The sequence below is a fragment of the Rhinolophus sinicus genome, chromosome 3 (assembly GCF_057876585.1).
Source record: "Rhinolophus sinicus isolate RSI-liver-muscle chromosome 3, RSI-T2T, whole genome shotgun sequence".
NCBI lineage: Eukaryota > Metazoa > Chordata > Mammalia > Chiroptera > Rhinolophidae > Rhinolophus > Rhinolophus sinicus.
This window is the reverse complement of record NC_142503.1, coordinates 411,105-432,498: the sequence shown is the minus strand read 5'-3', so window position 1 is coordinate 432,498 and position 21,394 is coordinate 411,105. Positions and strand designations below refer to the sequence as shown.

General features: G+C 58.3%; 1 protein-coding gene across 11 annotated transcripts in view; it reads left to right on the top strand.

Annotated features, from left to right (window-relative positions):
- Positions 1–828: 828 nt before the first annotated feature.
- Positions 829–21,394, top strand: part of TPPP (tubulin polymerization promoting protein) — a 33,930-nt gene continuing 13,364 nt past the window's right edge. For 7 of the 11 annotated variants that reach the window (XM_088796420.1, XM_088796419.1, XM_088796417.1 and 4 more), the window contains exon 1: positions 1,232–1,502. In XM_088796420.1, coding sequence (XP_088652546.1) covers positions 1,495–1,502 — 8 coding nt within the window. In that variant the 5' untranslated portion in view covers positions 1,232–1,494. Of the gene's footprint in view, positions 966–1,060; positions 1,085–1,231; positions 1,503–21,394 lie in introns of those variants that run through there. The other 4 variants (XM_074329155.2, XM_074329152.2, XM_074329153.2 and 1 more) reach the window with 3 other exon arrangements.

Here is a 21,394-nt window from a genome sequence, read left to right as displayed (position 1 = left end):
GGGGGGCAGTCAGAGGGAGACTGCTGCACCCCAAGTCCCAGCACTCAGGCCAGTACCTCCCCATCATCCTGCCCCTCCACCTCCTGCTGAGCAAGTAGCTTCTGCTGAAAGCTGACACAGCCCCTCCCCAGCGCAGAGCCAGCCGGTGGGGAAGGGGCACGAGGAGAAACTGGAGGAGGCTTACAGGACGGCGCTTCTCACACAGGTAACCGGAGGATGGCCACATCGTCCTTCCCGAGGAAGAAGGAAGGCCTCAAGCTGGAGTGTGGGTGGAGGTGGGGGCGCAGCCGCTGCTTGTCCCCGGGAAAGGCAGCCCCGCTGCGCACCGCGCACGGCGCCCCGCACGGACATGCTTCCCCGCCTCGGTGCCCCACCCAGGCGCTCACCGCACTTCCACCCCCGCCCCGGGTGTCCCCGAACTCGGGGCGCGGCTCCACTCCCCGCCCCGATCTGCGCACCCTCCGTGGCGTCCGAGCACCCGCACCCCGGTCCCCCTCGTGTCCCGAGCGTCTCTGCGAGGGGGCCAGCGCCCCCACCGCCCCACCCGGGAAGGCCCGTCCGCGCGCCCATTCATCCTCCCGCCGTCACCACCCTCGTCCGCCCGCCTCCTGCGGGGGCGCGGGGACCCGGCCCGCGGTTCCGGGAGCCCCGGAGCGCCAGCTGCGGCCGCACGGGCACCGCCCCGCGGGGTTCCCACGGCCCGACGCGCTGAGCCGCTGGCCGCGGTGCCTGAGCCGAGCCGGCCTTGTAAGGCAGAGGGGGCGCTCCGACCGGCCTCCGAGCGCCCGGCCAGTTCCCCGGTGGGCGGGGCCTGGGCCTGGGGGCGGGGCCGGGGCCGCGAGCGGACCAGTGGGGGCGGCCCGGGGCGGGGCCGGGGGCGGTGGCGGCGCGAGCGCTCCGCCGGGCACCCGGTAGCGCGCGGCCGAGTCGCGGAGGCGCCGCCGCTGCAGTCGCTGCGTGTCGAGGTGAGTAGCGGTGCGGCTCGGTTCCCGGGCGCGGCGCGGACGGGCACCCGCCAGGCACACAGGGTCCTCGCCCGCCGCTCCGCCTGCCACCTGCGCCCTCGCCGGGAGGCTGCCGGGAGGTGCGAGCTGCGTGGGGCGGGGGTCTGGGGACGCGGGCGGGGTGACGCCGCGCAGAGCACGGGTTTCGAGTCGGGCCCTGAGCGCGGCGCTGTGCCTTGCTTCGCGTCGGGCCCCTTGCGACCCTTTCTCCCCGCGCCGCCGCACGCCCGCCCCCCCCTTGCCCGGCTCCGTGAGCTCTGTTTACCGACGCTCGGGCCTGCGGTGCCCGCTGCCAGCGAGACGGCGGGAAATTAGGGCTGGAGGGGTTTGAAATGAAGCCACTGTGCTTCAGCACGAATTGTAGGGGGTCCTCGGGCACAGAAGGGGCCTGTCGTGTGCAGGGGCCCAGAATGACCGTGATCCTGCGTCAAGGACCGCGCCGCCCCTCTCGGGGTCCCAGCCCCTCTCGGTGGGCGCAGCTGTCACCATTATGTCCAGGTGAGAGTGTCAGGCCTACAGTACGCGAATCGAAGCTTCCCGGAGAGGTGTTCTGTTTTCTCATTGCATTTTGTGAGTGTGTGACCTGCAGTCAAGATAAGGGGGCTGCTGCCGGTGCGTTTCCCACACACCTCTGGGGAGCAGCGCCCCCTTGGAGGGAGCACCCCCAGGAGCCCTTTCTTCTGCGGTTTCGGTTATGTAAACGAAGCCTTGCAAAGGCTGGGAAGAAAATCCATCCGTGCTTCTCAGCTGTGACTGCTATTTTGATAGGCGTCTGTGTTCTCTGGGGATCCGACACCTTTTAGGATGAGCGGTTATGCTGTCATCCACCTGCGCGCTCATTGGCTGGTTCCCCTGACTTTTATTGGCTACTTGAGGAGCCCCTGCAGGTCGCTGATAAAAGGTCACCGCTCCCACGGCCCCCACTGCCTGCCTTCCAGCACTCCCCATGGCCAACCTCTCAGAGAGGTCGACAAGCTGGGCGGGTGGGGTGGGGTTGTCACAGAGCACAGACCAGCCCTTGGCCCCTAGGAGGTGATGAGTAAACACTGGTCTGAGCTCCCAGTGCACTGGGATCACATCTGGGGATGGGGTGATGGGGCTGAGGAGGGAGAGTTTGGCTCAGGCAGGAAGTGGGGAGGGGTGGAGGGGGCAGAGACAGACAGCAAGGCTGGAGATGCCTTCAGCTGGATCCCATGATCCCGTCTCTGGTACCAGCCCTGTTCCCATCACATGGTCTGAATCAGTGATGAGTGATGGGGGAGGGGTGCAGGTGAACTTCCTGGGAGCTCAGCTCCTGCAAAATGCATGCCACCTGAGGGCATGCAGTTCCCTGGGAAAGGCTCTGTGGCTTTCATGGCTTCCGAAGGGATCTATGGCTCAGAAAGCTACCATAATTTAAGGCCTGCAGTAAAATATTCTTCATCTTTGTAGAGATGAGAGGAAGGAGTCTGCCTAACTCCTTGAAGTTGGAATAAATAACTGTTTCAACTATATACAAGGTAATACATGCTCATGGTGGAAAATGTGTGAATGTCACAAAGAAAATTAAAGCCACTCATCACTGAAGTTTAAGAGAAGACTGTCCTTAGGGGAGCGTCCCCCCATGGGGAAGCAGGGAGGACAGCAGCAGATTGGCTCCCTGTAGAAGTGAGAATTTCGATCTCCCTGGGGAGAGGTGGCACCCACTTGGAGCCAGGCCTGTTTCTGGCTGGTGCTGTTGCTGGGGCTGGGGGAGGGGCGTGAACAAGGCAGGCCTCTGTTGGTCCTGAGGCAAGGGGCCTCCTGCACCCTGAGTATCAGGTCCCCCTCGGGCCATGAGGTCCAGGCTCTGAGCCCAGCCTGGTGTCGTCTGGAAATCCCTCTGGCCCGAGGGTGCTGGGCACGGTGCTGAGTCCCCCTAAACCCACAAAGCCTGGGCCAGGCCGACACTGGGACTAGGCAGGAGAATGGACAGCCACCCAGTCCTGTTGCTTTAAGAAACAGGTGTTTGCTGGGAAAGAGGGAGCGGGCCCTCTGTACTGGTCAGCCCTCCTGGGGAGGCCAGCATCCTCTTTGGGTGGAGAGGTAGCCACAGGGCAGGACCCACACCAGCCCCATCACGGCATGCCCACTCATGCCGTGTGCCAGTTCCTGGCAATGGCTTTAATTGGCCCTGCTGTGGTCACAGGGGAGGGTGTAGGGTCTCTGGTCCATTGGCAGCCCCCAAGCACCACATGTGGGGGAAGGGCAGCTCCCCACAGGAACGTGGCATACTGTCTCCACAACTCGCTCCCTGATGTGCCAGGTGACTGTATTTTCAGCTTCCATGTCTCCCCTTTAACTACAGTAGCATGCAATGACAGCTCAGTTGTGACATGTGACTTAATGTCTAAACGTGCAAATGCAGCCCCTTGGTGAAGAAATGGAGGAAGTCTTTCCGAGTATCAGAAAAGGGTGGCTGTCTGACTTTGACACCCCTCTGGAATGTCTGCCACTCCCCACGCTCAGAAGCCTGAGCTGTCCTCAGCCGTAGGACGTGTGAGCTCATCCTGGTGCGACCTGGGCACACCGCCGTTTTCTTTTTTCAAGTAGATGTGTGAAAGGGAAGGGTGGGTCCTTAATTTTTTAAGCTTAAAATTTAAACTACCTGGAGCCCCTCTTTGCTCTTCTGTCCTCCTCTCCCAGGGCGTGTTGTCTCAGCACGTCCCCAGTGTGTCCCTCGTCCCTGATTTTCTTGGCATGATAAGTGGGGCGCCCTTGTGGGCTCCGCGTGACCTCCTGCTGGACCACTTTTCCCAAGCTCTCATCCTGTAACCCTGTTGCACCCATTTGTTCAACAGATGTCTGCTGAGCACCTGCCAGGTGCCAGGTGCCAGGTGCCAGGTGCCGGTGTGGCCTCTGCCCTGGGGAGCTCTCACTCCAGTGGGAATGTCCCAAAACAGGCAGCATCCTTCAGGTGGCCACGTTTAGGCCCCGTTTTCCTCCTGTCTCATCTCCTCTTGGGGAGGGTTCAGCGGGGTGGAGGGGGCATGCTTCACACCCAGGGGTCCTGCCCCAGACTCAGTGTTAACCTAGATGCCCCCCACGTCAGACCAGATTGCAGCCCTGGGCTGTGCGCTGGCCTTAAGGACCGTGTGCGTTTCGTGGTCCCCACCGCCATCCTCTCTCTGACCCTCAGTCCCTCCCAGCTCCCCACCCCGCTCTGGTTCTGTAAAGCTGTACAACAGCCCACCGCCAACCAGGGGTTAGGACAGTGACAGCATTCGCCTTGCTCACGAATCTGCCGCCCTCAGGGCTCAGCCTGTGCGACTTCTCTGTTGCCCGGCCTTGGCCTTGGCCGGGTGGGCTTTGAGGCTCCTCTGCTCAGCCACACGCCTAGGTTTGGCTGGCTGGCACAGCGGGGGCTCCTCTGTCTCTGTGGGGGTCTTCCCAGAATGCAGGCTTCAGGGGGTGGGACCCCTCGCCTGTCGGTTCAGGGTTTCCTGTTACAGGTCCCCAGAGAGAACCTGGTGACAGGAGTCTTGCCCTTCATGCTGTGACTTCAGGAGTCAGTGATGGAGACAGTCACCAAGGTGACCAGGTTCTGGGGGAGGGAGCACGTGGCGGGAGAGGCATGAGGTGGCCGTCACTGGGAGGTACAGGTGCCCCTCCACTGATGCTTCTGGGGACCCCTTGTGTCCCACGCCTGTGCCTTCAGCCTTTGATGGTCACTGGCGGCCTGCACAGGCCTGTGCGTCCAAGTCCTGTCCTCCTCTTGCCCCGCCCCCGTGGTCAGGCGTCCACCTGCCCCCTTCCTGGCCCTGCTCTTCCCCGGCCTTGTCTCCTTGGCCAGCTGCTTTCCTTTCCTGGGGGCAGGGCCCACCTCTCAGGGGAGATGCCCCTCGGCCACCTTTCCTGCTGCGCCCTGGTCCTGATTCCTGTTGCTTGCCAGGCTGCTCTGGTTTGCGTTCTTTGTCCCTGGCATTGCGTGTCCTGGGGGCCGGCGTCTGCCTCCTGGCTGTCAGGTCCTCTGCGCCAGGGTCTTCTCCCCGCCCCTTTTCTCTGAGCCCTCTTTAATTTCTGCCTGAATTGCCGCACAGCTGACTCCTGCCTCCCCACCCGGGACCCCTCACCTGGCCACACAGCCATGGGTTCATCTCCCGGGACTTTTCTCCACGCAGCCCCACCCACACTCTGGGCCCCACCAGGCCTTCTCCCACAAGACCTCAGCACCATGATTCAGGCCACTGAGCTCTCACAGGTGACTGCCCTCTTGTCTGCACACCTGTCCCACGTGTCAGTTCCCTTGGCCTTCAGCGCCTCTCCCACGGCCACTCCCCTTCTGCCTGTGGCCTCAGAGCTCCTGGGTGCCCGTGCCAGATGTCCCACCTGCCTCTGGGTGCGGGGTCAGCTGCGAGCCTGCGTGCCTGCATGAGTCTGGAGCTCATCTGGCCTCCTGTCCCAGCCCGGCCTTGGCTGGGGTGCTGGCACCCACACGTACCCAGGCCAGATGTGGTGGCTACTCTCTTCTCTGTCCCTGCAGGAAGGGTCTGCCTTTGCTGTGGTTTGAGGACCTACCACTGTGCTTGTCACCTCTGTATTTGTGAAGCCAGAGTCTGGATTCTCCTGTGAGCAACCCCTCGTGTGCGCTGGCGGAGCCTCCCTGCGTGTGTACATGTTCCCTGCCGGGAGCCCACCACCAGCGTACAGCGCCGTGTGGGTGAGGGGCGTGTGGCTCTTCCATTGTGGCCGTGCTGAACCCAGCTGCCTGAGCCCCCTTCAGTGCTCTCAGGAGGGCGCACACGAGTGTTTCTGGGGTGACCACCCATGTGCAGAGTGGGTTCTCGGCACCCAGATCTCTGCTGTGTGCATGTGGCCAAGGTGACTCCAGGGCAGCTGGAAGCTGTGCCTGTACTTGGCTATTACCCCCCTCCCTCCCTGTCCTGAGCCCTTGTCACCCTTTTGAGTCGACTGTCAGCCGTTCTGGACCGTATGGGGGTGTCTGGTTGGGGTTTACTCGCACACGTCACGGCACACGGGGTGCTCTCACCAATGCCTGGTCACGTCCCCGCCTGCCTCTCCCTCGCCCTCGCCCATTGCAGGGTTCCTTACAGCCACGGGGATGAGCCCGGCTTCCTTTTGGGGGAGACTCCTCCTGCCCACCGCTTGCCTTTTCCCTCCCTCAGTGAGACTTTTGGATGAACACAAGTTCTTCATTTCAACCTGGTGCTATTTTCCTTCAGGGATAGTGATGCGTGTGTCCTGTGTAGTGAGTTTTCCTGCTCCGAGGACATGGGACCCTCTCGTGGGATGTCTTCCTGCGGCTCCTACCCGGCTCCAACCCTCCGTGAACCTGAACCCACGGTGCTAGGAGGCCCTTTTATTGGCCCTTGCCTCTATTCCATCAACCCATCTCCATTCACTGAAAACATTCTTTCCCCTTTTTTCCTGCAGGGCCACCTTTGTAAAGACTAGTGTGCCTGTGTACTTGGGTCTCTTTGGGGCTTTCTTCCGTCCCACTGGTTTAGTTCCCTCCTCGCCCCAGGACCACACACCACACCGTCTTCCTGTCCAGAGCTTTGTGTCAAGGTGGGAGCACATCTTCCCACCTGTTCCTTCAAGGTCACTCGGTTATTTCAGCCCATGGCCTTTATACATATACACAGGGTGCCAAAAAAATGTATATACGTTTTAAGAAAGGAAACTGTATTGAAATTGTCATACTCAATATATATTGGTAAGGGGTGCTCAGAGTGGTTCCCATCAGCGTCCACACACTTCTGATCATGGCGAACGTTGTTGGGTAGACGTCTGTGGCGAGCGTGTAAACTGTCCCAACACCACAGCAGAAGAGCCAGACGTGTTGCTGTGCGAGGCATCTGGGACCTTCCCTGGTGCATGTCACGCAGCACCATGCGTCTCACACTTATCACGAGTGCGTGCAATTGGTAGGCGTGTTGGAGGTTCTGTTGCATACTCGCTCCTCCACTGTTGTTGTACTTCCACAACGTTCTCGAATTTCAAATACCACTTCAAAATGGCCTTGCACTCCTCGAATGACAGCCGTGCTTCTGCCATTTTCTTTGACTCCTGCCTGTCGCATGGTGACACTAGCATTCATTTGATTAACGCCATCATTTGAGCGAACGTCATACTGCACATTGCTACCGTAATTCAATTCAACTTTGAAAAGTAATACACAGATAACATCTCTTAAAATGTGTATACATTTATTTGGCACCCCTGGTATTTTAGGTTCAGCATGTCTAGATACCCAGACATACAAATTGTTGGAATTTTCATTTGGATTAGATTAAAACTGTGGACGAATTTAGGGATAACTGGCATCTTTGTGTATTCAGATTTTAATCCATGTTCATAATACCATTGTTTAGACCTTTTGTTTTTCAATAATGCCTCATAGTTTTCTTTGTCAGTGGTTTTGCACATCTTCTGTTAGGTTTATTCCTAGGTAATTGAGATTTCTTCACACTATTTTAAATAGTGTATTTCTGAATACTTCTGATAGTCTGGCTTTGCTGCTACATGGAAATAAAATAGATTTTTTATATGCTGACCATGTATCCAGCAACATTGCTAAGCTCGCTTTTGGATTCTAATAATCCCCTGGGGTTCCATTGCATTATGTATAGACGTAGAAACTGCAGATAATGACAGTTTTATTTCCAATTTTTATGTCCTTTTCTGTCTTACTGTACTGGCACAGTGAATAGAAGTGCTGACAGCGTCCTCGTCTTATTCTAATTTGAAAAGAAAATCTTTCAGTGTTTCATTGTTAAGTGTGATAATTTGTATAGTATTTTGATAGGTACCTTTTATCAAATTAATTTCCTTCCTTTTTAATTTGCTAAGAATTCTTTTGGTGACTACGTACTGAACTCCGTCAAAGGCATTGCCCACATTTATTAAGATGATAATATCATTTTTATCCTCTATCCTGTTAGTGTGATTAATTATATGGGTGAATGTTAATCTTAAACCAGCCTTGCATTCCTGGCATAAACCCGACTTGACTGTAAGGTATCGATTCTTTTTATATCTTACTTGACTCTGTTTGTTAATATTTTGTTTAGGATTTTTGCATCTATGTTCATAAGTGACATTGACATAAAATTTTATTGTAACCCCCTTATCGGGTTTTGGTACCGGGATTATTTTAGTCATAAAATGGTTGTTCCATCTCTTACTCTTCTCTGGAAGAATTTCTCTAAGATTGGCATTTAGCTCTTCTTTTGATATAAGGTAAAGTCTGCCAGTGAAAAACTCCATGCCTGGAGGGTTTTCTCATGAGAAATATATAAGCATTCAAGTCCTTAATAATTATAGGAATAATTCTTAAAGTAACTATAAGAATCTGTTTCTTCTTGTTACCATTCGACAAAGTGGCTTTTGTTTTGTTTTTAGGACTGTGTGTTTCACTGAAATCATCAAATATATTGGTCTAAAGTTGTTTGTAATATTCTCTTATGATATTTTGATCTTTTACTGTCTGTAGAATTTATAGGGATGGCTCCATTTTCCATTCCTGACACTGCGTATTTTGACTTTCTCTTTCTTTTTCTTGATTAATTGCCCCAGTATTGAGCAATTTCAGTCGTGTTAGAACTCTGACACAGGTCCTCTGTGTTGTGTTTGTTTTCTAATGAATTTTTACATTTATTTTCATTATTTTATGTTTGTTTTCGTCCTTACCTTGCTGAAGGTTTTTCTTAGATGTCTACTCAGCTCACTAATTTTCATGTTTGTGTGTATTATGTACACACACTTATGTACATATGTGTACAGGTACACGTTTCCACCACATCTAGGTGTTTTCTTTTGGGTATTTCCAATTCACAAGTTCTTTTTAAAGCTGTGTTGAGTCAGCCCTGCTGTTGAACCCATCCACTGAGTTCTGAAGTTTAGTTATTGTATTTTTAGGGCTAGAATTTCTAAGATGTTCTTTTTCAAAGCTGCTCTCTACATTTGTGTAGTTGCCAGTCTTTGCTGGAATCCCCCATCTTGTCCTCTCCTGCCTTGCACACAGCACACATTCTCAGTGTCAAGCGCCAGTACTGGGACCCTGGGGCCTCTGTGCTGTCTGTTGTCCTGCGGTTTTTCCCCCTCGTGTGCCTGGTTGGTTTTTACTGTGTAGTAGATTGTAATCTAAATACGTTCATAGAAATATATGGAGATCTCAGATGGCAGTCTCTTCCTCCAGAGAGTATTTACATGTGTCATGCCAGCATTTGGGGGTGCGCTTAATCTGGGGTCACCTCAATGCAGTTGTGGGTAGAGGGGCTGAGATGACGCGGTCTCCTGCGGGCTCACCCTTACTTGTGGGCGGGTCCCTGCGGGAAGAGCTGTCAAGCAGTGCTCGGCCTGCAGAGTGCCTGTCTCCTCTTCCCGCACCAGCCAGTGCCCACGGACAGTGGCCCGCGCATGTGGCTTGCTTGCCAGGGCCTCTTCCCTGGGGCCTGGCCAGTTACCTTCCTCTACCCTGTTAGCATCTGGCTGTGCTGGGGACAATGGCTTTTCTGTTGTCCACTCTTACCGCCCTGTGGGCGCGTGGGCCTGGTCTCAGGGCACAGGACTGTGGCATCTGCATTTTCAAAGCGCTCGGTCAGTTCTGATGGTGGCAGGGTGACATGTGCTGCCTGGCCAGGTGTTTGCAGACATGAGCCCATGCCCACCAAGCTGGTGCAGCCGCACCTCACACCCGCACCAGGTCCCCCCGCGTCCCACCCAGGGCCGCCCTCCAGCTTTCGTTCCGACTGCAGTGCTCTCCGGGCCTCTTCCCACGCTGGCTGCCTGGGGACACATCTCTGAGGCGAGCAGACACGATGCTGTGGTTCTCTGTGAGCCAGGCTGAACTGGCCAGTGGCCCTTTCCCGCAGGTCCCCTGTGCTTCCTGGTTGCGTCCCTCTTGGCCCCATGGTCAGCCTTGCAGCTCCGGCCTGAGCAAATCTCCAGTACTCTGTGACCTGCCGTCAGGTGCTGTGCTTGTCGGTTTGGCCCTGGGTGCCCTCAAAGGGAGAGGCGAAAGGGAGCCACTGTGGCCTCAGGCTCACCCAACGGGGATGCGTCCCCACCAGGAAGAGGCCACCTGGCAGCTGCACATGCAGGTTTACCTGCCCGTGAATTCACAGGCTTCCTGTCAGTGCTTCACCCAGTATTTCCTCACCTTGGATGTGCATGCGTCCTTTTCTCTGCCCTAAGACTTCCCACCGAGGCCAGCATGGGTGTCTCAGAGGACAGGTGTCATTTGGCATCACCTACTCAGAGCCCATCCTGGCTTAGGGGGACCTCCAGGGGCCTCTGCGATCCATCACATAGGGCCCCTGCCAGCCCTGACGGCACAGCCCCCTCTGGGCCTTTAGGTCGCTCATCCTTATGGTTGCACCTGTGTGAGGCTCCTGGAGCGGCTGTAACACAGAAACTTGTCCTGTCCTAGCTCTAGGGCCAGAAGTGTGAGACCCAGGTGTCACAGGGCCACACTCCCTCTGGAGATTCCTGGGGACGGTCCTTCCTGCTTCTGCCAGGTCCTGGGGTTCCTGGTGGCCCTGGTATCCACGTGGCGGCCCCCTATGTCTGTGTCTCTCCTCGTCTGTCACAGAAGGACACTGTCACTGGGTTCAGGCCGCCTGGATGACCCAGGTTGACGTCACCTCAGCACCTTTGGTCCGACCACATCTGCGAAGACCCTTTTTCCAAACAAGTTCCCATTCACAGGTTCCCGGGGTGAGGATGGGGCACCGCTAATTTGGACGAACATTCACCCCTCTGCACTTCCCCCTGCATAGGGAACCCTCCTGACCCCAGGTCAGCTGCAGGCTGAGACCCCCGCCCCCACTAGTTCCTTGTGGGCAGGGGGTTTGTGCTGCTGACTGAGGGAGGGATCAGAGAGCCGATGGTTCTCCAAGTGCCCTCTTCTAGCCCTCTGGGCGCTTTCCACGCGAGGGTGGGTGTCAGACCCCTCATGGTGGACGCCTGTCTGTTGGAGTTTCCTCCTGCCCTCCATCTGTCTGCACTGTGTGGTCCCTGCCTTCCCTGGGTCCTTCTGTCCTGCTTGGTGGCTTGGACTCCTGCTGGGGGCTCTGTTGGCAGACGGGCTGTGACAGGGCTGGGCAGACGTCTGGGAGCCGCGTACCCTGCTGGCCTGGGGGCCGCTGTGAGGGCCTTGCGAGTCCCCGAGTGGGCAGGCGGCCACGAGCCCCGTGTTCCTCTGTTCCCATTGGTGCTGGGGGACCTGCCCTCCCAGTGGCTTGCTGTCCTGAGGCGCCTGTCAGGAGTGGGGTGTCCCTGTCGTCCTGCAGAGCTCCCCCTCGGCCCTCACAGAGCCTCGTCTTCTTAGCTCCCTGTGCTCACACGCTCCCCTCAGCCATGCTGGCCGGCTATGTTCTTGGATTTCATACAAAACACGCTGACAGAGACCAGCGCCGCTGGGCGCCAGGGGCTGGGGCGAAGTGTGGCTCCTGGAAAGCTAAGGGTTCCTCTGAAACCACCAGCTCCTTGGTGACTGGAGAAGTTCCTGCAGTGGACGCCAATTCTGAGGGGTAGGGGAGCGTGTCTGTGGGGTCCCCCACAGGAGTGCTTTGTCCCGTGGGTGGGGTTAAGGTGTCCCCCCTCAGCAGTCTCCGTCTTCCTCAGTTTCCCTTTCTGGAAAGGCTGCTCGCGGCCGTCTTTGGAGAGTGCACAGCCTGTCGGGGCCTGCCACTGTCCCCACTGGTCCCCGTCCTGCCCAGGCCCCATGTGGGTCCAGGGTGAGCTCGCTGCAGGATGGCCATGGCAGCATGGGCACGGCTCTGAGGTGGCCGGGTGGCCTGGGGAAGATGCCAGCGTGCCCACTCCGCTCTTGCTTCTCCCGTGACTGAGAGAAATTGCATTTGACCTGCTAACGGAGCGGAGGGGCCGTGATTTAGTCTCAGACTGTTTGACCTGGGGACCTTCTGGGCTGCACCCCACTCCGATACCCCAGTCTGGCCAGCTCAATGGGTTGGGGCTTCTCAACAACAGGACTTGAAGGTGGGCGCTGGGGGTGGCAGGCTGTGCACCACGCTCGCCTGAGGCTACAGAGACCGTCCCTGCATGCTTGGCAGGAGCCTGTGGACTCAGCAAAGGCCGCTTTGTCCAGCTCTGGAAGCTCCCACTGCCTGGGACGGCCCTCGGCTGACACGAGTGTCATTCACGTCAAGTGTCCAGGCAGCCATGGGGTGGGGGTGGGGTATATGATTAAAAACGTGAACAATTGCCAAAGAGCCGTGTTGTACTCAAATGGACTCAGATAAAGAGCTGAAGATGGGGGGCAGGGTGCTGTGCCGGGCTGGCCCGGGGGACCCTCGACTTGTCATGGCCTTTGTTCCCCTGGGCTGTTTGTGGGGGTGGGGTGGGCTCTGCCCGTGCTGAGGACAGGACCCAAACTCCCAAAACCCGATACTGGGGGCCTGAGACCCGGATGGGTGGTGGTGGGATGGAAGTGGGGAGGGGATAAGCCAAGCGTTCTCCAACGCCTCTCGGCTTCAGGCTGCTGTGGCCTTTGGAATTTGCTGTCCCACCCTGACCTTTGCTGAGGTTCTCACGCACACACCCAAATACCCTGGCAGTGTCATGGTGGGTGGCAGGGCCTGTGCGGGTGGACAGACAGCCTCAGCAGCAGAAGGCTGCCCCCAGACCAGCTGACCCTTGGGTGCTTCCGGGGCAGTTGTGGTTGGCATCTCTCTGGGGCTGTTGCCATTATTTCCCAATCCCTGTGCCTCCTGGTCTGTGTCCTGGGACCAGACCCTAATGGAGCCGACTGCCATGGAGGCTGGGCGGCAGGGACACAGCCCCTCTCCCTGCTTCTTCCTCTCCTGGCCACTTTCCTTGGAGCCCCCCGGTTGCCTCTGAGAGTCCGGCACAGTCTGGAGGTGCTTCCTGTACCCAGAGTCTCCACACAGGTGCCCTTTATTCAGCTCTCATCCCCGGAGCTGCCCCCTCGCTGCCCACCCCCCCTGCAGGTGGTCTGAGCAGGAGCCAGTTTATCGGCCCCTCAGGAACACCTGCACTTCCAGGGCCCACGAGGTTTCTCCCACGGTCCCTGGGCCTTCGGGTCACATCAGGGGGCCCAGCGACCGTCCAGGGGCTCCAGCCTTTGGCCCTAGTGGCGGGCGTGCACCTGACCGCTTGGTGTGAGATGCTGGTGGCATCTGCCGAGCGTGAGGAGGACCAGAGACGCTCAGGCCCCTCCAGGGGGGCCAATGGCTTCCTCTGACGCCCACTGTCCCAGGAGCCCTTTCCCACCTGCAGGGCCTGTGGCAGCATCTGTCTCAAGCCCAGGAGACACCTCGTTCCCACACAGCACAGCAGGGCCCGCTGCCTGTTTGCCAGGCCAGCTTGCGACACACATCCTGGGGGCTGCAGCCCATTGAGGGGGCTGGCACTGCACCTTTGGAGAAAGAGGTTACTGACAGGTCCCCAAGCCGAGACTGTAGTCACAGCTGTGGCCGCAGGGAAGCTCGAGGGTCCACCAGGCTGCAGGTGTCGGAATGTGGCAGGCCCCACGCTCCTAACAGGGACTTCTCCAGCAGGGCTTCTGCATAACCTTAGTGACCAGAAGGTTCCCAAGTTAAGACTATGTGCCCTGTCACCGAGTGAGACGCCCCCACCTGGTTGTTTGGCAGGAGCGTCTGCCTCCTGGTGGGACCCAGGTGGCCCTGGGTGCAGAACGTCTCTCTGTGGAGCAGGGCTGTCATCACTCTTGCCCAGGTGTTCCATCCACCACATGTCCTGTGCTGGGGTTGCTTAAGGGTGTGGGGGGCAGGGCTGTGCCCCTCCAGGATGGGGACTCAGTTTCCGGAGGTGGATGGAGCCCTGGGCCCTGGGGCCTCTGGCTGTGGGTCCTCCCAGGAGGGCTAGCGGGGCCCAGGGCAGGCAACGCAGTAGAGGAAGCACCTGGGGTCGGGAGTGGAGGTGTCCCTGGGAGCCCGACTGTACTGCTGCTCTGTCAGAGGTCCCCAGGGAGAAGGGCCGGCAGCAGGGTCTCACACAGCCCCGGGGAGGGGGTGTGAGCTCTGGGTCCCCTTGGCAGGTCCTGCTGGCCCCCACCTTGCCCCACTCTGCATGCTGTCTCTTGCTGCCCGCCCTGGGGTTAGCACAGCTATCCACAGGCCCTCACTCCAGCCACCTCGGCCATTTGGTTGTACGCAGCGCCCACCTGAGGAGGACAGTGTGTTGGTGTTGCCCAGCGTACCACAGGCAGTGCCACCAGAATATGTGGGGGAGGTAGGAAGGGGTTGGAGGCCGAGAGGGGGCTGGAGGGCACCTGGTTACAAAGGGCAAGATGGTCAGTCTGACTGGCCTGGTCGGGTCGCAGGAGCCCTGCAGGTGGGAGTGTAGCTTGGGGACAGGACAAAGGAGCTGGTGGGGCATCGGGAACGAGGTGCTGAGCGTGGGCTTGGGGAGCCCAACAGTGGAATTGATTTATACCTGAGAAAGCAGGCACACGCATCTTCACCTCCAAGGCACACCACACCCTGTGCAGTAAGGGGGACCAGGGGGTCACCAAGCTGCCATTGCTGCCACCTTTACAATCACACCCGGACCCACTACCAGACACCTGGCCTGCTCTCAGACACACCTGGTCTGCTCTCAGACACCTGGCCTGCTCTCAGACACACCTGGTCTGCTCTCAGACACACCTGGTCTGCTCTCAGACACACCTGGCCTGCTCTCAGACATACACCTGGCCTGCTCTCAGACACCTGGCCTGCTCTCAGACACACCTGGTCTGCTCTCAGACACACCTGGTCTGCTCTCAGACACACCTGGTCTGTTCTCAGACACCTGGCCTGCTCTCAGACACACCTGGCCTGCTCTCAGACACACCTGGTCTGCTCTCAGACACCTGGCCTGCTCTCAGACATACACCTGGTCTGCTCTCAGACACACCTGGCCTGCTCTCAGACACACCTGGTCTGCTCTCAGACACACCTGGCCTGCTCTCAGACACCTGGCCTGCTTCAGACACACCTGGCCTGCTCTCAGACACCTGGTCTGCTCTCAGACACACCTGGCCTGCTCTCAGACACCTGGCCTGCTCTCAGACATACACCTGGTCTGCTCTCAGACACACCTGGCCTGCTCTCAGACATACACCTGGTCTGCTCTCAGACACACCTGGCCTGCTCTCAGACATACACCTGGCCTGCTCTCAGACACACCTGGCCTACTCTCAGACATACCTGGCCTGCTCTCAGACACCTGGCCTGCTCTCAGACACCTGGTCTGCTCTCAGACACACCTGGCCTGCTCTCAGACACACCTGGCCTGCTCTCAGACACACCTGGCCTGCTCTCAGACACCTGGCCTGCTCTCAGACATACACCTGGTCTGCTCTCAGACACACCTGGCCTGCTCTCAGACATACACCTGGTCTGCTCTCAGACACACCTGGCCTGCTCTCAGACACACCTGGTCTGCTCTCAGACACACCTGGTCTGCTCTCAGACACACCTGGCCTGCTCTCAGACACCTGGCCTGCTCTCAGACATACACCTGGTCTGCTCTCAGACACACCTGGCCTGCTCTCAGACACACCTGGCCTGCTCTCAGACATACCTGGCCTGCTATCAGACACACCTGGTCTGCTCTCAGACACACCTAGCCCTGCTCACAGACACACCTGGTCTGCTCTCAGACACACCTGGCCTGCTCTCAGACATACACCTGGTCTGCTCTCAGACACACCTAGCCCTGCTCTCAGACACACCTGGCCTGCTCTCAGACACACCTGGCCTGCTCTCAGACACACCTGGTCTGCTCTCAGACACCTGGCCTGCTCTCAGACATACACCTGGTCTGCTCTCAGACATACACCTGGCCTGCTCTCAGACACACCTGGTCTGCTCACAGACATACCTGGTCTGCTCTCAGACACCTGGCCTGCTCTCAGACATACACCTGGTCTGCTCTCAGACACACCTGGCCTGCTCTCGGACACACACCTGGTCTGCTCTCAGACACACCTGGCCTGCTCTCAGACACACCTGGTCTGCTCTCAGACACACCTGGTCTGCTCTCAGACACACCTGGCCTGCTCTCAGACACCTGGCCTGCTCTCAGACATACACCTGGTCTGCTCTCAGACACACCTGGCCTGCTCTCAGACACACCTGGCCTGCTCTCAGACATACCTGGCCTGCTATCAGACACACCTGGTCTGCTCTCAGACACACCTAGCCCTGCTCACAGACACACCTGGTCTGCTCTCAGACACACCTGGCCTGCTCTCAGACATACACCTGGTCTGCTCTCAGACACACCTAGCCCTGCTCTCAGACACACCTGGCCTGCTCTCAGACACACCTGGCCTGCTCTCAGACACACCTGGTCTGCTCTCAGACACCTGGCCTGCTCTCAGACATACACCTGGTCTGCTCTCAGACATACACCTGGCCTGCTCTCAGACACACCTGGTCTGCTCACAGACATACCTGGTCTGCTCTCAGACACCTGGCCTGCTCTCAGACATACACCTGGTCTGCTCTCAGACACACCTGGCCTGCTCTCGGACACACACCTGGCCTACTCACAGACACACCTGGTCCTGTTTTCAGACATACCTGGCACTGTTGCAGGCACGTCGCTACACGTCACTACAGATTTTTCAGTCCTCCTGGTTGGGGTGCTGTGTGCTGATGTCATGTGGCTACTGTGACTGTCACATGTTAGGTAGGGTCTGTCCTGTGTTGTTTTTCCTATAGGTTTCGCTTCAGACAGTCAAGTCTTAAGCAGGATTTCAGGGAACATTGTTCTGTAAATAGGAACCTTGTCACAGTCCGTATTTGGAGCATCTATAGCCCGTGAGGGGGCGGTGGGCCAGGGTGATAACGTGGGGTCTGAGCCTCAGCCTGGCCTCAGCAGTGGGATGGTCTGTAGAGCACGGTGGACAGGTGTCCCCAGGTCTGGATGGGGTCACCAGGACTGGGGCTTTTGTTTTACTCTTTCGGGGCGACAGCCCTCTGGGCACCAAGTGCCCCCCTCACACACCTTCTGCCACAGTGATCTGTAATTCCACCTTCAGTCTGCCTTGCCCTCTCCAGCCCTCCTTTGAAAATGCACCTCCAGTAACAGTCTGTCCCTATGCCAGTGTGAGTTCTGTGTCAGTCCCCTCCTGAGCTCTAGGACAGCTCCTGCCCTGCCTCAAGTGGGACCTGGCCGAGCTGATGGCTCACACAGGACTGGACGTGCTGGCTCCCCCAGCTCACCTGCCCGCCCCTCGCCCCTCGCCGAGCTGCTAAGGGGCTCACCACTGGGGTCCCACACGGAACGGGCCTATGGTGGGCTGCTCAGTCAGAGGCCCAGGGACAGAGAGGGGCACAGCTGTCCTCCTGCCCGGGGTCCCTGAGGCCAGCAGAAGAGGGATCCCAGGGGAACCCAGCTCTTGTCTGGGAAGGCAGGTCCCAGCTCCCCATCTGCATTTCACAGGTGTGTCCCTCAGCCTTCTGTGGCCTCCCTGCCCCTCTGTGCTCTCCTCTTCCTCCCTCTCCACCCTCCAAACATCCCACAGGGTCTGGGCTCCCTCCACAGAAGCAGACTGGAGAGGGCAAGGAGAGAAACTGGGTTTCACAGGGAGCTGGGGGTCCTGAGCCAACCATGAAATAAGTCAGAACTTGACTCACTGGTGCTTTCCCGAACTGTTGAAAATCCTCACACTGAGGGAGCAAGGACAGAGCCTCCTGTGCACCCAGGCTCCATGACACCTGGTCATACCTGGTAGGCCTCCACTCCTACCATAGGCTGACCTGTGCCCTGTAAGGGACATCTTGGCTAGGGCAGGGTTGGCTCTCGGGCACACACCTGGATGCAAGGCACACACCTGGGAGTTCAGAGCACACACCTGGGGGTTCAGGGGACACACCTGGATGCAGGGGACACACCTGGGTGCAGGGGACACAGCCTGGATGCAGGGGAGATACCTGGATGCCGGGGACACGCCTGGGTGCAGGGGACACACCTGGATGCAGGGTGCACACCTGGGGGTGCAGGGGACACACCTGGGTGCAGGGGACACACCTGGATGCAGGGTGCACACCTGGGGGTGCAGTACACACCTAAGAGTGTGGTCCACACCCCAGAGGTCCTCCGTTTAATGCTGCATTTGGTGGGTTGGTATTTGACTTCCTGGCAGCCTCTTCCTCTAAATGAGTTTATTTTTCATCATGGTGGAAAGTGGGTGGCACAGGTGGGAAGGGGCCTGGGAGGCCACCCAGGGTTCAGACTCACTGCACCCCCAGCAGCAATGGGGGCAGGAAAATAGGGGAGCCGTAGCCTCCATGGGGGGAGAGAAGCCAGGCTGCGGGGGGCTGGAGGCCCGTGCTGGGAGGGGCCCCTTGAGAGCCTGTCATCGCTGGCACGGCAGGGTCTGTCTGGACACCTCTATTCCAGTAGACCAGGGGTGTCCAAACTTTTTTCAACATTTTTTACCAAGGGCCATATGCGGTAAAATACACAAACAGCCGGGCCACTCACTCGAGGGGAAGTACATATTGCCTCAGCTGGTTTATTTAAGTAAACTAAATACATTTTTGGAATTTGCTGCGGGCCAATTAACAATGGATTGCGGGCCGCAGTTGGCCCGCGGGCCACAGTTTGGACGCCCCTGCAGTAGACCTTGGTTTCTTTTTAAATGAAATTGATTGTTATCACATTATTGTGGAAATAGCACATGGGTTTATTAGAGCAATTCAAACATGGAAGAACAGCCTGGAAGCCACAGTCCCTGTCCCTTATGGCTCTGGCTCCTGTCCTGCTGTCACCTGCCTGCTCAAGTCCCGCTTCCCGCGAGAGCAAACGGTTCCCTTGGACGCTTCCCCTCCTGGCTCGCAGGGTCTCATCCTTCCGTCACATTTGTTCAAGTCAGTCTCAGCACATTTTATTAACATGATGCATGTTCATAGTGAAACAAAGGGGAACCCAGACAGGGTCTTGTGGCTGCGTCACCTCTGCCACTGCGAGGTCAGGAGCCCCGCCCAGACAGAGTGGTCAGGGAGGACGGTCGTTGCCCCAGTGCCTTCTGTCCACCGTGGCCTCCACCGTGTCAGAGAACGGGCTCCAAGCTGATCCCTAAAGAAAACCCAGCAACACACCCAGTAACGGCCCCGAAATGGCGTTGACAGTTCCAGGAGGAGACGTCCAGTGTCACTGCTGCCATCTGCTTTATGGGAAAGGCCCTGGGCCAGCTGACCCCAGGCGCAGTCTGAGGGGACTGTGCGTGAGACCCTCCGGCACCGGCCTCGCGGGCTCCGTGGCGCCTCGGTGCACTTTCCCCCAGGTGCCCTCCCCGGGTCCCCGTGGATTCCTGCCACACTGACCGTCACCAATACCTGTTGGTGAGTGTGGCAGAGCCACCAAGCTTGTCTGTCTGCAGCCGGTCTTGGCCCCCACCCCTGGGGACAGTGGTGTGGGTGCAGAAGCCCCAGTCAGTAGGGTTTTCTCTCAGAACATTTAAAGCGCCGTCCTTGTCTCCTGGTGCCAGCCTGGCTGAGTGCACTTTCCTCTCCCACCTGCTTACCATCGTGGGTGGTTATGGGCTGGGAGGAACCCCAGCTGTCCAGTGGGGTTCAGGGCGGCACATGCCAGTGCCTTCGTGTGGCTCATTCCCACTCACACTTCTCCTGCACTTGGTGGCAAATCAGTGCTGCATCTACCTGCCTCCGTTTCCCCTCATGCACCTGTCCCGTGTTTGTTTCAGTGGTTATTGCCTTTTCCAGGTAAACCTCAAGAAAACAGAACTTGTGACATCGTGTTCAGTCCTCACTTTCAGTGACTGCAGGTGTAGCCACCAGCGAGCCGAGCTGGCGGCTGAGGGGTGCGCTGTGCCTGAGCCCACATCTGTGCCCTGTGTCCTTCATTCTCAGGTCCCTGGCGACTCAGCTTCCCAGAGAGCCTGCCCTACGTGTCTGTTAGCACATGTCCAGAGCACTTCACAGGGGTCCGTCTCCTCTGACCTTGGCGGGGTGCTCGACCCGCCACACCCCGGGGGGCTTGCTGTTGGCTCCCGGAGCGCTGACCCGGGCCCTCACTATGAAATGGCGCCTGGAGGAAATCTGCAAAATGCAGAAAAGCACGAGGAGAAAGGACCTGTAATTCTGACACCCAGGGACAGCTCTCCCCAGTGTCACTTTGGCGGGTTTTCTTCTCCCATGTGATGTGGCCTGGACCACAGAAGGTCCACTGAGTTTGAGGCATCCTAAGAGGCTTCTTACACACACACAGACACATGTGTCCCCACATTCTCATAAGCCGACTCAGCTTCTAGAACTTTCCGAGCCGCTTTCCTTCCTGGGCCTTGAGCTGCAGAAGTGCCATGGTGAGCACTTGGTGAGCACTCAGCTGCCCTTGGCTGCAGGTGAGAAGCTCCTGTTTCAAAGAAATGGTGTCAGCGATAAGCCGGGAAGCCATTCCACTGACACCCGACTCACCTTGGCACTGGAGTCTGTGCAGAGATAGCATCCCCTGTGCCCTGCAGGCGCCCACAGCCCCGTCCCCATCCCCTGCAGGTGCCCACACCCTTTGTCCCCTGTGCCCTGCAGGCGCCCACAGCCCCGTCCCCTGCAGGTGCCCAGACCCTTTGTCCCCTGTGCCCTGCAGGCACCCACGGCCCTGTCCCCGCATCCGGGAATTCTCCCAACAACAGGTCTACTTTTTATGCCATCACAGAGGGGGACAGGGTGGGACGGCGCCCGTGAGGCCCCCGAGAATGTTCACCTGGTGGTCGTGGGCATGTGAGTCCGGCTGCTGGCAGCCTGTTTGGTCTTGAGTTCAGCAGGGTCACCAGGACCCCTCCCCGCCTCTGCCTCTGTCCTAACTGGTGTTGACAAAGCAGATTTGAAGGGGATTTTCACTGAGCGGCAGGGTCCCGAGCCAGCTCGCTTGGTGGCCCCGACCGAGTTCGCTCCTCTCATTGAGCCCCTGTCCATTCTCCCTGGCGGGTGCTCCTCTGGAGCTTTGCCTGGGTTGGGCAATTGGGGTCCCCCCCACGCCGTCCCCGGCCACCAGTGGAGGCAGCGGAGCTTAGCCCTGTGCTCCCAAAGCCTGCACGGGCTCCTGTCCTCAGCCCCACGGGGACCCAGCTGGGTTTGGGGATCTGACGCAGCCCCTGCTCAGCCCTCAGTGTCCCTGGCAGACGCCAGGTTCCCTCTTCCCACCTGCACGAGGACAGCAGTCTCAGCCCCGAGGCAGGGGCAGCAGGATGGATTCTGTACCCCTTCTCCAAGGATGGCAGTACTGCATGGCCCTGGGACGGGTATCGTTCTGGGAATCCCCAGAGGAGGGGAGAGCGTGGGGGGGGGGGCACCCCCACGGTCCTGCCATTGCTGATGGATTTGACTGTTTGGGGAGGGGTGACCCAGCAATGGCTGGCAGGGTGCTGGTACTCGAGGGGCAGTGCCTTG